Below are 16157 nucleotides of genomic sequence, written 5' to 3' on the forward strand. Positions count from 1 at the left end.
TCAAAGTCTCCCTTCTTAGAACTAACTGCAAAGAGAGTTGTACACAAAGAAAGGTCAAAGTTGGAAGGTTTCTTATTAGGGTCAAAAAATCGTGTTTGACAAATTAAGGAGCCAAAGTGTCGATTTCGTCAGATATAGGGGGGCAAAAATGAAATTGAGTCCCCAAGAAAAATCACCGTCTTCTGGTGATTGTTTGCAATAGAAGCGGCGGTTTGCACGTGAGGGGGGGGGGGAGAGACGAGTAAAGAACAACCTAGTAGTCTAGGAAGTTAAGGGACTGGGTCCCACAATGTTTGACTTAAGACCAGGTAAAGACAGCCACGTTTCAATCATAGATCAACTAACTTCCATAGATGGTGGTACAAGAAAGTTGACTCTTGGAAAACTCCCCCCCCCAATCTCTTTAATTTCTGCCTCCACACATTTCATCATTATTTCTTTATTTTTATTAAAATATAAATGTATTAATTACTTATGAAAATATATATATATATTCATTATAACAATCACAAAAATAGATTATCAAGTGAAAAGATAATAGAAAGAAAAGAGCTGAACAACCAGATTACATGTTGAAAGAGGACGTGACCAATCCGAACTAATCGGGTTCTCGACCTATCCAATTGGAGTCAGTCACGTCACCTTTTGGTATGTTGTTGGTTCTAAAATATCAGAGCGTTCAATATTAGCAAGAGATGGTACGAGAAAACATCAGACAGGTTGTGTTTGCTAATATACTGGTTTACGTTGATTGACACAAAGATATATCTTGTCAATTTTGGAGAAACGCCCCTTGTGTTTGTGGTTAGGCAAAACTAGGAATTTTTATGTTTTAAGTTTGTATCCATAGAACATTTTTTCTTACCTGCCTATCGGTAATGTTTCGTTATGATATCTAATTGTTAATAAAACTAACTGTCAGGTTAAAAATTCCTATATATTTCAAATATATATTTCGTAAAAGATAAGTAAATCTTGTGTGGGTGAAGTTCCCATACATCATGGGTAAGACCTTAGGCTCAAGAATCGTATCTTGATTTATTTCGTGTCACCATGAACTAAAAAGATTATATGTGAAAATGTCTTTTGTTATTAGACTTTTTATACAATGGGGCTCAATAATAAACTTTAGATTGAGAGGATTAGGTAGTGTATATTATTATTTTTTCGAGAAGTCACTCTGAGATTTGAATTGATTTTTGTAGTCAAGTAATATAAAAATTGATTCTTCTTCCAATTTTGACTATCTACTCAATTTTTTAATCCAGAAATTATTTAAATTTATGGTGTGTTTGGTTGCAGGATTCCTAAGTAGGATTCCTATCAAAAATGGGATTTGGTAGGAATCATGAATCCTTGGTCTGTTTGGCTACCAAAAATCCTAGGACTCTTGAATCCTAAGGATTCCTAATTCCAAAATTTGTATAGGACCAAAATCTCACCCTACCCCCTAGGATTTGCTAGGATTTTGGATTAATGAACCTAATTTCAAACTTAAAATCAACAAAAAACTATTTCCTTCTACAAAATCATTATTTTTTTTCAAAGTCATTGTTTTTGTCAAAAATCATATTTTTTCTAAACACATTTAAAAATACTCAAATAATAATAAATCATAGGATTCTTAGTTGCCAAACAAGCCAAAAAATATTACTTGGATTCATGAATACGTGGAATCATGAATGCTAAGGACTCATGAATCTGCGGATTCATGATTCCGCCTTCCAAACACACCATTAATGATTTTATTCAGACAAATTTGAGTCGGAATTCGCCAGAGATATATATCTTATTCTTAATTAGTACTCGTAATTTTACTAGTCATATTATTAGTCACATTCAAATGAGTCACATTCATGGACAGATTTATATGAGTTAATATGAGATGAATAGTCAAACAAGTTGATCTCAAACATTAAGGAAAGAAAACAACTCTTTTCATCTCTCTCTCTCTCTCTGTACAAATCTTTAATATCTAAAAGTCATATCCGTGTGATACAAGTGAACTTAGAAATGAGGTAACTTATGAATAGACCTCTAACTAGGACTAGGACAACCCTCATTAATTCTTAATTTAAATGTATAATAATATGAATATTCAGCATTTTCAAAGAATATATGTAATAAATATTTAGCATTTACCAAACCAAAATTGTTCTTAAAAGAGGAAATATCAAGTATTACTAAAAAATAATTTTTAATTCGTCATCACTAAAATATTTGAAATAAGATAGGTCTTTTATGTTGAAATTTAGGTCTAGGCTGGGCACTGATTGGTCGTAGAGTGGGTGGGGATCAAATCTAAAAGGGGAATAGGATGAAGAAGAGAAAAAAGGTTGGGTACCGACCAATAAAGGTTGTTTCTTTGTTGAAATTCAATTTGATTTTGAAAAACGTGGTTCATTTAACCTATAATCTATCCTCTTCTTCTTCTTCTTCTTCTTCTTCTTCTTTGTCTTTCCCTTTCTCTTCTTACCTTCTCTATCTTTAATGCCACTTTTGAAAACAATCCAAAAATTGTCCCTATTAAGCCTTTATTTCTTGCAAGACTTCATCTCTTTTTCAAACTCCATGCACTTTTTTTTCTCCAATCTAACGGCGGCCCATAATCTTGACCATAAAGTAAAACATAAAGTGGTGTTTGTGAAGTTATGTAAAGACTAAAGAGTCTCAATAAAAGAGGTTTAGGTAGAATTTAATGAAGGTTACCATCTAAAAGTAGTAATTCAACACAAGAGTTTTCAGCATGGATTTTTCTATTTTGAATTGTCAGCGTGCCTCGAAAAAAATTGATAGTGTAAAGAGGGGATTGAACCACGGACTTGTTGTGACATAGACATTGGATCCTACCATCTAAATTCATGGATCAAATCTTAGACTGGGCTGGAGTAGGATTGGAGGACAATATATATTGTTCTTTACCTAAAAGTACAAAAATTTAAATTAATATTCGTTTAGTAAACTCCTCACAAGTAAGGCATAAAATGGTGGGTTCTCTCGATTGTTCATGTGTTAGTAACATTAATACTTCAAACTCTGAATCTGCTATCATGTAGCAACGAAAAATATCAAATAATTGCTGTTAGTATTTTGTATCCCAAATTCCTATGCCGGTCACAAATATTTGTATCACATACTTAGGGGGGGGGGGGGGGGGGGGGGCGGGGGTAGTGGTTCAGGACATTGGAGGACACTCAGAGACAAAATGTTCCAGAGACATTTCAAGACATTTCGGGACATTTGTCCGTAGACAAAATGTCTTTATGGACATTTCAGGACATTTGATTCATAGACAAAATGTCTCAGAGACATTTCAAGACATTTGGTTCATGGACAAAATGTCCTGGGGACATTTCAACATATTGAATCCATGGACAAAATGTGTAGTGGATATTATTTATTATTATTATTATTATTATTATTATTATTATTATTATTGAAGGATAATTGATAGACATTTATTATTTTAATATTATCATTATTGTCAAACCATATGAAATAATATATTTGTACTCATGTTTCAATAATATATTTTTCGACTTTTGTGGACATCTGTGGATATCTGAGGACATTGATGGCAGTTGGTAGACATTTATTATTTTAATGTAATCATTATTGTCTAATCATACGAAATAAATTTGCCCTACTACTTTGAAAATATATTTTTCGACTTTCGTAGACATCCGTGAATATCTGTGGACATTGATAGATATTTAATTGATATTTATTATTTTTAATATTATTACTGTCTTACCATATGAAATAAAAAAAATTAATTAATATTTCCAAATATATATTTTTCGACTTTCGTAGACATCTGTAGATATCTGTGGACATTGATGGACAATTGGTAAATATTTATTATTTAATATAGTTAAATATTAATATAATAATAATAATATAATATAATATAATATAATATAATATAATATAATATAATGTAATGTAATGTAATAATAATACAATAATATAGTAATATAATAATAAGATAATATTATAATAATATGATTTGATAATAATAATTATTTTTATTACCTTCCTTACTCAAATATATAATAATAATAATAATAATAATAATAATAATAATAATAATAATAATAATAATAATAATAATAATACAATAATGTAGTAATATAATAATAAGATAATATTATTATAATATGATTTGGTAATAATAATTATTTTTATTATCTTCCTTACTCAAATGTCCCCAAGTGTCTTCCATATTTTGAGAGACATTTTCTCTCCAAAAGCTCTCCAAATTTACACTAAAATGTCTCCAAATGTCCCCAAAAACAATTTGTCTTGAAATGTCCCTAATTTCGTGTCCCGAACGAATAACACAGACATTTGAATGTCTCCAACCAATAACACGGACATTTGGGGACATTTGGAGACATTTGAAATGTCTCCAACCAATAACACGGACATTTGGGGACATTTCAAATGTCCCCAACCAATAACACGGACATTGGGGGACATGAAAATGAGTATGTCTTCCATTTGAGAAAAGAAATAAAGTATAACTTTCTAAGGTTTGATTGTTGTTGACAAAAGTACATTAACCTTGAAATTGTACTATCATGCAAGCTGTCAAAGTAATAACCTAATGGTCAAGATTAAAGAAAAGTTGAAGACTCTTAAAGGGGTCCATTAATGGAGCGGTGGTCTATTTACGTGCCTAGTTGGAAGAAGTCCATAACAAATGATACTTTTCCCACCACACTATTATTGTATGATTATATTATTTCTTAAATAGCTCCCAATTTTGTGACGGAAAATTGGTCGGCCGACGACCTCCGCTGGTGAAGACGATGAGGTGACGAGAAGGTGATGTGGCAGAGAGAGGCGATTAGTTGGATGAGAGAGGTGATGACTAGTTAACGGTGTTATAATGTTAACTCAAAAAGGGAGCCATCTGGGTATTTTGATAAAGTAGGGGGCTAGACAGAAAGTTGGTCACAAAGTTGAGGGATATTTGAAAAATAACTCTAGATTATAATCAGTCCCCACTCCAACTTCATTATCATTGGTTTTGGTTGTTTGATATTTTGTCCATAGACCAAACTAACTTTCAAGATTCATTCATTGATATGTCGATCTTTAATCTTGAAAAGTATGGGAAAAAAGTTTAGTAGGAAGCAGGACAGATACTTTAATCGACTTGTAATTGAGGAGTTTTCTTTGTCACAAATTGACATTGTGATTTTTTATTGTCTTTTTGTGTGTGTAATTATAGGATATATGAGTTTAGTGTTAACAAGTTGCGTTTTCTATCGTTATTTTTGATAAAAGATACTTATGAGATTGCTCAGTTCGTTTAAATTTGAAATTTTAGGATATTTTGGGTTGGATGTGACCCATTATTAAACGCGTGGTCTCGCCCAACTTCTTTGGTATTTTGATATAAAAACTTGGGAAGAAAAAAATGCGTTATCTTTCAAAATCTCATCTAATTTCGATGTTTGATTGACAACAATTGTGAGTTGTTATTGAAGAAGTCGGGAGACTAAGCAATCAATTAAACTCAGACTCTCACTCCTCCAAAGTCCAAACCTAAGTATTTTTTATGAATAAAAGTTTTCTTTTTCAATGCCATGACCCATGAGCATTGTTTTCTACCATTTTTATATCTTTTATGCTTTGCTTCTAGCTCTCAATCCATAGTCGTTTTGGATCAATGTTTATTGCTCTGAATAGAATACTAATAATACTCTAGATAACAAATTATGTCGTAAGCATTTTTAAATTCTCTCCACGTTAATTCATAAATCACACACAAAGTTATTATGAAAAACGTCATTCGACCGCCTAGCTAGAGATGTTATCTCGACGAACAAAACTGCTTAAAATGTTGTGTTTCACTTGCTCATCTCTCAGGTGCTCTAGCTTGAACCGCCAATTTGACTTAAGGGCGAAACCTAACTTGTCAAGAACCAACCAAGGGCTTATAGTTATATACATGGCTAAAAGTGGCATATCCATGACTTTCTTCTCCAAATCTTTTTCGAAATGAAGAAAAAATTGATTAAATTACTTGTTTTACTAATAAGAAATAGGGCTTAGGCAGATAGGTGTGGATATGGTAATGTAAAGAAGTGGTCATTCATCACCCAGACACCCACATGGATGGAAGTGGAACCATTGATTTTGGGAGGAAAGAGGAAGGAAAGAGAGGACTAGGAGATGATTTAAATATTTGTTGAAAAATATATTGTATTTTATTTACTTATTAATATATTATATGAATTTGCATCAAATAAAGGGTCTTGCACCCATGTATAGTGACTTTTCTTTTCTAAATCTATTCTACTTCTTAGACTTGGTTAACGTTGATTTTGACTAACCATAAATCTAACTCTACCGCAGAAACAATTGATGAGACGAAGAAATTCAGGAGGAGGGTAGTTTAACATCCATTCTCTTCAATAAAATAGTCAGAATTTCAAATTGAACATTTTTTAACTACCAAAATGTAGATATTACAACGAAGACGAGCACAATCCTATAGTAGCAAGTTTTTGTTCAATATGAACATGTATCTCTCCTTTCATGGTTAGTTTGAAAATTTTTCTCGTCTTAAGACTACAAAATTGTCAATATTAACACAAATAAAGAAAAAAAAATGTCCACACCAATTTAGCACATTTTGAACATGAATCTTTACATGATGCCTTAGTACTTGGTCTACTCTAAGTCTTCAACTAATACAATTACTAATATTGACATCATTTTGTCTAAAGTAAGAGAAATTGAGAAGTATGAATGTGAATACTAGAAAAAGAAAAGTACTAAGTCTCTTGCTTGTCCTACAAGTATTTTTTTTTTGGTTTAAATAGTCCAACAAAAGTCTTATTTGACATCTTCACAGAAGATAAGATACATCAATTGATGAAATGTTGAAAGAGTGAGGAAGTTAAGGCATCTTGTCTTCAATTTTGACTTGTGTTGAAATAAGAGGAGTTACTTCGAGATTCGGATGGAAACATAATATAGACTGGGGGGGGACTCTATTGTCCCATTAGTAATATTAGACTCGGGGTCGATCTCTATTGTCCCACTAGTAGAGTTAGTCCGATGCTTTTTTACTCGGACATCGTTTTTTCTTACTTCTTTTTCAAGAGAAGTTCACAGCTCATGGTACTTCTATCGGACATAATCATCTACTTAGCTTTCACCAACTAATGATACTTCATGAATCTAAGCCTGAGATGGTATTTCTTTTTTTTTAGTTCAGATCTAACTGCTCCTTTGACTGGCTGTTTGGACTAAGTTGAGGCATTTCAGATTCAGATAAACGAAGAACACCAGAGTGGAAGTCCTGGCCTCCTGGGTCAGTATTAGTTCATCAAGCACGGTATACCCAAATTAGGCCCTCCTAGAATATATGAAGTGTTAGGGAGGGGGGGGGGGGGGGCACAAAAGAGTTTCACTTGCCCACACACATAGGCACACATTCTAAATTCAGACTTTTACAAGCCCACACACTTAACACCATTTTAAAAAACAAAAAGATAAAAGGAAAAAAATTTAATCATCTTCATCACCACCCACCAGGCCACCACTACTACCACCACCATCACCAACCGTAGGACCAGCACCATCTCTCTCTTGACCCTCTACAAGAGTTCACAGCAAACCCTCTTCGAGGGCTCTGAAATCTTTGATGAGAGTTCTCTAATACAGGGTTCCATCGTCGAAGAATTCGGCAGAGATGACAAGAGATGGTGGTGGTGTAGTCGGAGACCTGGGGGTAGTCAGTGGCGGCAATGAAGATGAAAGGGATAAGTGGCATGCGGCACCAAGTCAATAGACCAAATATGAACTATGTAGGTGGTAAAATCCTCGCGTGTGTATTATTTCCCAAATGTAAATTAGTAGATGAGCTGATATTCAGTGGACCGACTCCGTTCCAGACCCTTCCAAGTTGGCAAGGATTCATTCACCTGAGAACCACTTTGTTCTGCACCGATTGAACAAGGGAATCTGACTCTACCCTTCATCTTTTGAGGATGAAGATGAGATCCCTGGGATTGATCAAAGCTCCTGCTTGAAGTTCTATTGAAGTGACAAGTAGACACCGAAAACAGTAGGTAGAGAGATATGGAAGTCAAGAACAATTAATAGATTCATGTAGAAAGGAATTCATTTCAAACTGGGTTTATAAAGTACATATCTGATACAAGACCGTGTTACCTGATCATCGGCAGGCGAGATACATTTCACGATTCTAAATATTACAGAATGACTCCTGCAACTCTTACATGGTTGCTAGCAACATCGCTCGTACCTTTGCTCTGAGGTCATCAGGAACGTCTGTGGTGTCAGAGGGTTGAGCTTGAACATCTGTTACTAATGGTGTAGCGTCTCTACTAGCACTGTCACTTATTCTGATTGAGTTTGAACGATCTGAAACCTTTTTACTGTTATCCTCATTCTCAGACTCTATCTTTCTTCCGGAGTGGGTTCCTCTTCTGTGTCTGTCAGATTTTCGGTGCCGATATTCATCTTCGGAAGAGCTATGATGTCTGTGTTTGTGTCTAGATTCCTTGTCCCTGGAAGAAGAATGTCTTTTCCTATGACTGTGCTCGTCTCTATCATGGTGGGATGAGTGACGAGAAGAACGATGCTTCTTCCTGGAATGCCTGTGATGATCAATTTCATCATCATCTTCGTCTTCTTCCATTCTTCGAGACCTGTAGTTGTGCTTCTTTCTCGATCTTCTTTCATTGAAATGTTCCTTTTCCAATTCCTCCATTTTATCTGAACCATCAACTTCTGCCGGCACTGAGCTGCCTTCTCTCTCTCTACTCTCAATCTCAACACCCAACAGATTCGTGCTTCCAGAACGCTGTAATCCTGTTAGAACATAATCCTGTGGTTCTGCAGATAAAGAGGATAATGGAGCATCGAGAATTGGTTTTGCACCACCTTTAATGATAGCTGCAAACATCTTTGCCCGCTTCAATCTCTCTGCTTTCTGTTTCTGCTCTTTTGTCAAGCTTGCTTCAGATGAATCAGCCTCAGTAGCAGCTGCAACTGCCGCTGTCTTTGCAATTGCTTTGGCTACTAACAGAGAACTGGATTTACCAATCTCATTTCCTGATTGGATGACAGAGTTCAGCAAATGAGACAAGGAGTTACTAGGTTCACCTATCCCAGATGCGGGCTTCGGAGTAGAACTTCGGGCTCGTGACGAAAACGAAAAACTGCCCAAGCTTGAGTTGGGTCTGCCATCCGTGCTGAGGCCTGGAGACTCTTCTAATGGTCTCTTTGGCAGAATGTCTAGATTTGGATTCTTTATGCCTCTTGTTGCTGCTTGAAGAATAGCTGCAGCTGCATCAACACTCACTCCAAATTGTTGGGCCGGTTTGGGAGGTGGATCTTGTGCATCCTTCTTCGGCCCGCCAATTACCATCTTAAACTTCTCTTTCTTCTCAGAATCATATGGCAAATCATGACTTGCAGATACTTCAGATGCAGTGTCGTTTCCCTTGGATGTAGCAGCTCTCTTACTAGTCGATGTATCGATCTTTTGACTGGTAAAGCTTTTGCCAGTTTGTTTTGACTGTAAAAGAAACATAGAAAATAGTGCATGATAAATGAGATAAACTGTCTAATCTTCAATTCAATTTTTACAAAAAGACAAGCAACACATGAAACCAAAAAGTTGATAAAATTGAATGATTATATAAGCGAAAACTTATAAAACAAGGTTTGCCTTGTGCTTAGTCCCACAAATTCGGACCAAATCGCAAACGCACCCACAGATTTTCCTTTTCCTAACTTTCAGATGCATAATCAGGAGTATAGGAGGAGAGTACAACTGTTAGAAAATTCTGATTAAGTGAATCCACTATCAATTTCAAATTGCTAAAGTATTTAATATTAAGTGACTTAGTGGATGTAAATTTCAAATTTTTATCGGTAAGGGTTTAGAAAGCACACCTCTTGAGCGTCTTTAAGAACTTCGAGATAATAAGGATGATATCGGTTGGATGGCAGAAGGAACGGAAATCTCCCATTTTTAGCATCTTGCTCTACGAGGACTGCTTCAAATTCTTTTCCATTTTTTAAGATGAACTCTACTATCTTATCCATTGTTTTCTTTACATCAGATGGAGGCTCCAAAATCAAAGGTTCAGACTTGGGAGTACCCGGTTGAGTAGAAGAAAGTGGTTTATTGACAGAAGTAGAACATGAGCCCGAAGGACCAATTTCTGTCTTCTTAGCACCATGAATAGCAGTCACAGATCGAATTCTTTTTGACGAGAGGGATTTGTCTTTTGTTGAAGGAAGAGGGCGCTTCGGAGCTTCATCATCTTTCCCAGCCAAATTTAGAGAAGCTTCTGCTTGTTCTGGTTCATGAGAATGGGTTGAATCACTGGCCATGGAACCACCAGACTTTCTCTCACTAGATTCATTGACAACCGGTAGTGAATTGTCCTCATCTTCCCCTGACCCATAAACAGAGCCAAGCAAAGATAATGCCCCAGTAGAAACATCAGCTGTCTGACTCTCTGCATTATCAGGTTTAGTATCTTCAACCGTTCCAGAGTTGAGAACTTCTGGGTGTTCAACAAGGAATCTGAAATATGGATGAAGTTGATGATCAGGCATCAAGAATCCGAAGGTTGGATTATCACCCTGTTTCACCCGCAAAACAATTTCTGATTGTCCCCCATGTTTGCTGACAAAAACAGCTGTCCTTGCCATTATCTGATGCAGTTTCTCTGTAGGAGGCTGCAAAAACAACAATTAGAATGTGAACTTCCTACTGACAACAATTAGAATGCTTCATAAAAGCTATATATTTGACCAACTAAATCTTATCAAGGGGATCCAAGACAGAGCCTTGGAGTGTTGTACAGAGTTTGAATAAAAAAAAATTAGCAAAAGAACTCCTGACGGTATGTATCATCCCATTTGCTCTATACTGGTTTGATGATCATATTTCCCCATGATATCCTAATCCCACCTGTACGATCCCTGGTCATGACACAAACAGGGTGCTCATGAATGACAACTTTAGGTTGTAAGAATTCCATCACTGCTCCTTGAATCTGAAACTTGGACATTGTAAGCTTAGAATAACATATGCACTTTGGACAATTATCTGGACCTGATTCGATATTACTTATAAGTATATAAACAGTGTTATCTAGGTTTTATCAAAATATATGAGGGATTGGGTCATGAAAAATGCATTCACTTACTAGGTTTTGGAGTAGGCTCTCAGGCACGGGAAATGGTGGAAGGAAACCAGAATGTTCCTCTCCGATACCAGAAGGCCTCTGGTCAGCAGAAACATCAGAGTTTCCGTACGAAAACGCAACAGCATTAAAACTACCAGCTCCACGGTTTGATTCTGTAGCAAGGAAGAAGATAATTTAAACAAAGTTACACCATTGTGATTTACCAAATAATCTGTGGAGAATAGCAACACAACCTCAGCTGCAAATAAAGGGGAAAAGATCAGATTAAGCAAAAAAGAGTCTTACTTGTCCCACTGAGAGATGCAAAAGTTGCAAACTAGATATCCTTCCTGCAAGTTCGTAAACTTATTGCAAATATAATATTACTTCAATGCGGATAAAACCTACAGTTTCTACTACATGTGTATAGTGTATTCGGAGCAATTATGCTGGTGTTGTCTTTAGTTATGCTTCTAACATGGTGCAAAAGCTTCAAACATTCCCAAGTTGCCCTGTATCAACCAAGTATAGGATTATTTATGGGGATATGGACTCCAAGCTCATGCTCCTTCATAAGGAAGTTTAGGGGTGACTTCTACCGACGGTTCGTCGTAACACATCGAGTACAAACCAAGGAATGGAATTTCAGTTTCGGTGGAAATTTCAGTAGACATGGAAATGGACGATATTCAAATTTATTTCCTTGACAAGGCATTGTTTCGGTTACGATGGAAATTTCGATATGCATGGAAATGGAAATATTTCGGTCATTTCGACCGAAATATTTTGAATTAAATTCCGTAGTACGAACCAGATTTCTCCAGTTCTGTATTTCTTTGTAACATTAGGTGCAAATATAGAATCATGGGTTCATCTCTATGACATCAGATACATAGAATGAGCTGCTTGTTTTCAGGAATGATTTATACCCCATGGCCATTGATTCATATCAATCAATCATCATTAAAGCCCATATTTTTTTAACCTAACTAGAAATTGTTCATGTTTGTATTTGAATAGGTAACGAATTTATGTTTCCTCTATAGTTTCCCTAATAGTAATTCGTTATCCATACCCAAGAGCGCTTCTAACAAACAAGTTCTGCAAGATCAAATTTTGGGTAAGGGTTATGAGGGAGTAGATGTTTCAACTCTTAACCTACTATTGGAAAACCCTAACTGCAAATTAAGAAGAATCAAAAACCAGAAATAGATCAAACAAAAAAAGTTCAACATAAACGTAAGTGCTGCAAAATCAAATTGGGTAAGAGGGGAGTTGAAGAAAAGAAAACAAACCTGGAAGTGAAGAAGACACGTCAGGATTGTAACCGGAATCAGGTGGTGGAAGATCGAGGAAACGTTCATGATCGATATCGGATTGGGTGGGGGAAGGAGGAGGAGGGCGGCGGCGCTTGAGGGGAGGAGGGGGAGTATGGAGTAGGTGACGAACATCGTAGCGGTCAATCAAGAGGGAGTTCCATTCAACGAGAGCTTCTTGAGAGTTGACGAAGGCGGAGCTTGCATCGTCGTCGAACAGCAGCGCATGGCGTCCCACAACCTCAAGATCCATCGGCGTCTCTCTCTCTCTCTCTGCTCTCTTCCCTCTCTCTCTTGTTTGATTTAGGTAAAGTCGAGTTACACTTGCAGGATGGCGGGTAACTTTATAATCCGTCTCTCTCTCTCTCTCTCTTTTTTTTTTTTTTTTTTTTAAAGAGGGCGAATGAATGTGAATCAATGGCCTAACTCTTTAATAATCCTATCTCTTCTTCTCTTAAGACGGATGGGTACCAAAACCAAGCCTCAGTCCTCACATCACATCTATTTGAAATTTACCCCTCTCAACCATAAATATCAACTCTCGCCGCTTAGGTTTAATAAAAGAATTCAAATTAATGGCCTCGGACAATATAGGAATTGAGTCGAGGATTTGCCAACACATTAGTAGACACTTGAAATGTCCCAAACATGTGCCCCTGACATTAGGGGACATTTCATATACCCCAAGAGAGAAGGAACCTCCATGTCTGTGGAGATCCTAAAATAGACAAGGTCTACGAGAACTCTTTCTTTATAGAACAACTAACAATTCATACTCAATCAACTCTTTTCCATACAAATTAATCGATTGTCTCAATTTTCTCGGGAAGACCTAATTATAAAAACAAGATATAAGCTAGAGTTACTGGTTATTCGTTATACTACATAGATATTGATAGAGACTTACAGAGTGAAAGAGAAAAAAAAAGGCTTCAAATGTAAATGTGAACAAATAAGCATTGCTTCACACTTCATATATGATCTTTGAAAACATTGACATTCAAACCAGAGTATCTTCATTGGATAGATCGTATGTACATATTACCACTCACCTGAAATGAGCTTCACTTCAGACTTCAAATATAGATCGTAAAACACAAAAACAAAAACACAAGTTAAGGATAACAATAAACACGGAAACATAAACAAGGACAGGCAAAGTTGGTTTAGTTGATTATGAGTTCAAATTGACGGAGATAAGTAAAGGGTCATCCACGAATTGAAACGTGACCACGCTAACTCCACCGCTTCATCATCTCCTTCATCCATTCCCATTGCCTTCCTTTTCTTCATTCCTTCTTCTGATCTGTTCATAAAAGCATGCCCATTTCCTGGGTATATGTGAACTTCATGATTTGATCCAGAGGATTCCAGTTTCCCCTTCAGCGAGTTTGCTGCCTGCAATTGCATGCATCATAACTTAAACATTAACTATGCATCAGGCTAGTTCTTCAGATGCACCTATGGGTTACGCACAAATATACGTTACCAGATTTTATTGTAACTCTTAGTTTATATCGAAAACATTATACACTATGCCTGATTTTATCTAAACCCTGAAAATCTATTAATAGATTATGTAGTATTATCAAATCGCGGTCTCGAGAAACAAAACACATACCACTAGACTTCCTTCTTCTTGAACTTTTCTGGTTACCCTTGTACCCGGGATAAAGGAAAAATCGAGAAGAGTTTTATAAGATATACATACAGTGATGTCGGAAATGCCAACGATGTTATCAAGTTCTCCAAAATGAGCCTGAACAGGTGCCTTTGTCTGAGAAGCATCTGCAAGCTCTGCAGGAGGAACTCCATAGAAAGCAACCACTGCACTAATTCCAGGAACCAGAACTCCACTTGCAATAGCAAGTGCACCACCAAGGCAGTATCCGGTTACTCCTACCTGTATCATGAAGATGTAGCCGAGCGAATGATCGAACAAAAGAATCCCAGAATTCAATTATATTAGAATAGAGACCACGGAGAAACATTCCATAAGGAAACAAGAAATTTGAGTTTTATAAAACTTCTACTGAAGTTTCGCAGTACAAAATTCCGAAAGTACCTTTTCGCAGTTCATTCAGATGACCTAAAAAAATCATTTTTGACTATTTCAAGTTATTTCTATTGTAGTCAAAACCGAAGACTCAAATATTAAAAGCATATTGCTATAAAACTACAATTCGAGGAATAAGTCAAAGATTAATGAATGGGTGGTTCTATAGGCGCCTAGAATATAGGACGTCTATAGAACGCCCCTTAATGAATATCAAGGACTAAATTTTTTAAGAAGTTAACCTTATCTGAGCCATTTGACTTGAGCCAGCTAACTGAAGCAGCAATATCTTTAATAGCATCTTGCCAATTAAGACCGTCCACTAAATGTTTGGCCTCTTCCGCATCCAAACCTACCTTTCCACGATATAAACTAGAAAAACACAAGAAAACCCAAAATAAAGAAATAATATAATATAATATAATTAAAATTCTAAAAAAATTATGAAATCAGATATGGTAAATTGTAACCCTGCCTCGTTTTAGTTAAGTGTGTGGCCACTAGATACCGTTTTTCCATGTGAGACTATCCTCCTAGTTCTTAGGCACCAGTTTTACAACAATACTGATAAATAAATTTTGATATTGCTCCTTTATAACTATCTCCTACCTGAATAATTGTTATTTTTCAAAATTAAAATATACAAAGTTGAACTGTCACGGCCATTTGTCGCCTTCATTTTTACAATTGTAACTGTTCCTTTTCTAAGAACATCCGTTTAACGAAGAATTGCTAATTTGATATGACGATCCTCTTTTTTTACCGTTATAACACTAACTTCATGTGGCCATGATCATTACTTTCCGTTAATATATAGGTTGCATCTCAAAAGCCAAAAGTATATATATAATATATATATATATATGTTACATGAGGTCAAGTAAGTCAACAAAGCCAACAACCTTGGTTGGAGTGGCAAGAGGTTTAGTCTTCCACCTTAGAGGTCAAGGGGTTCGAAGCACGCTGACAATTCAAAAAAAAAGTCAACAGAGATAGAAATCTTACTCTGGGATGAGAGCTTTATAACCAAATTGCGAAATTGTAACAGCATGCTTCTTGACCTCAAAATCAATCCCCCACCATTCCTGCAACACCACTATTCCAGGAGCATTTTCTTCACCGACAACATATGCATCAAAGCTCTAAAATAAGAAAGAAAGTGCATGATCAGCAACAGCAAGATTTCAGTTGATCCAAGAAAGAGAATCTCGGAGACAAAATTAAATACATATTTTTAAATATGAGTAGATTGTGTGTGTGTGTGTGTGTGTGTGTGTGTGTGAGAGAGAGGGAGAGAGAGAGAGAGAGAGAGAGAGAGAGAGAGAGTAGCTAAAACTGAAGGACTACTAACAAGATTGTCTCTCTGAATCTGAACTTTTTTTAAGGTGGGTGCTGCAGAGCTAGCCATTGAAGACAAAACCTGGTTCTCAAACACAACCTGGGATCTGAAGTGATGATTAGAGAAAACTTAGATCTAAAGAGACAAGAAAATATATAAATATTAAACATTGTACAGCAGAGCATTTCCCAATATTACAAGTAGCAATAATCAAATGGATATAACAGTCAGCCATGCCACCAAGAAATAGA

General features: G+C 36.0%; 2 protein-coding genes across 10 annotated transcripts; both read right to left on the reverse strand.

The window, feature by feature from the left end:
* Positions 1-8132: 8132 nt before the first annotated feature.
* LOC147552271 (SWAP (Suppressor-of-White-APricot)/surp domain-containing protein) lies at positions 8133-13019 on the reverse strand. 9 transcript variants are annotated; one of them, XM_086669242.1, is made up of 6 exons: positions 12491-12916; positions 11502-11545; positions 11217-11368; positions 10979-11063; positions 9949-10743; positions 8133-9568 (listed from the first exon to the last, which is right to left on the reverse strand). In XM_086669242.1, exons 5-6 carry the CDS (start codon positions 10714-10716, stop codon positions 8261-8263), a joined length of 2076 nt encoding a protein of 691 aa, XP_086525368.1. In that variant the 5' UTR covers positions 10717-10743; positions 10979-11063; positions 11217-11368; positions 11502-11545; positions 12491-12916; the 3' UTR covers positions 8133-8260. The 9 variants fall into 9 exon arrangements, with proteins under 9 accessions (XP_086525368.1, XP_086525372.1, XP_086525366.1 ...); XM_086669246.1 differs by having other exon boundaries at positions 10979-11069; positions 12491-12873; XM_086669240.1 differs by lacking the exon at positions 10979-11063 and having other exon boundaries at positions 12491-13010.
* A 459-nt stretch (positions 13020-13478) lies between these two features.
* Positions 13479-16041, reverse strand: LOC147552272 (uncharacterized). The gene is made up of 5 exons (XM_086669787.1): positions 15919-16041; positions 15573-15709; positions 14810-14939; positions 14223-14414; positions 13479-13909 (listed from the first exon to the last, which is right to left on the reverse strand). The coding sequence occupies exons 1-5, from the start codon at positions 15973-15975 to the stop codon at positions 13694-13696; spliced, it is 732 nt and encodes a 243-aa protein (XP_086525913.1). The 5' UTR covers positions 15976-16041; the 3' UTR covers positions 13479-13693.
* Positions 16042-16157: the final 116 nt, after the last annotated feature.

Source organism: Eschscholzia californica, unplaced genomic scaffold, assembly GCF_041429995.1.
Source record: "Eschscholzia californica isolate CP2 unplaced genomic scaffold, dmEscCali1.0.p SCAF_3, whole genome shotgun sequence".
Classification (NCBI taxonomy): Eukaryota; Viridiplantae; Streptophyta; class Magnoliopsida; order Ranunculales; family Papaveraceae; genus Eschscholzia; species Eschscholzia californica.

Coding starts and splice junctions, on each gene's coding strand:
- LOC147552271 (XM_086669239.1), bottom strand. CDS start 12,764: ATGGATCTTGAGGTTGTGGGACGCCATGCGCTGCTGTTCGACGACGAT. Junction 10,744..11,216: donor AGAGCCTACTCCAAAACCTA/GTAAGTGAATGC, acceptor TTGTTTTTGCAG/CCTCCTACAGAGAAACTGCA. Junction 9,569..9,948: donor TTCTTAAAGACGCTCAAGAG/GTGTGCTTTCTA, acceptor TTTCTTTTACAG/TCAAAACAAACTGGCAAAAG.
- LOC147552272 (XM_086669787.1), bottom strand. CDS start 15,975: ATGGCTAGCTCTGCAGCACCCACCTTAAAAAAAGTTCAGATTCAGAGA. Junction 15,710..15,918: donor AGATTCAGAGAGACAATCTT/GTTAGTAGTCCT, acceptor TTCTTATTTTAG/AGCTTTGATGCATATGTTGT. Junction 14,940..15,572: donor TATAAAGCTCTCATCCCAGA/GTAAGATTTCTA, acceptor GTGTTTTTCTAG/TTTATATCGTGGAAAGGTAG.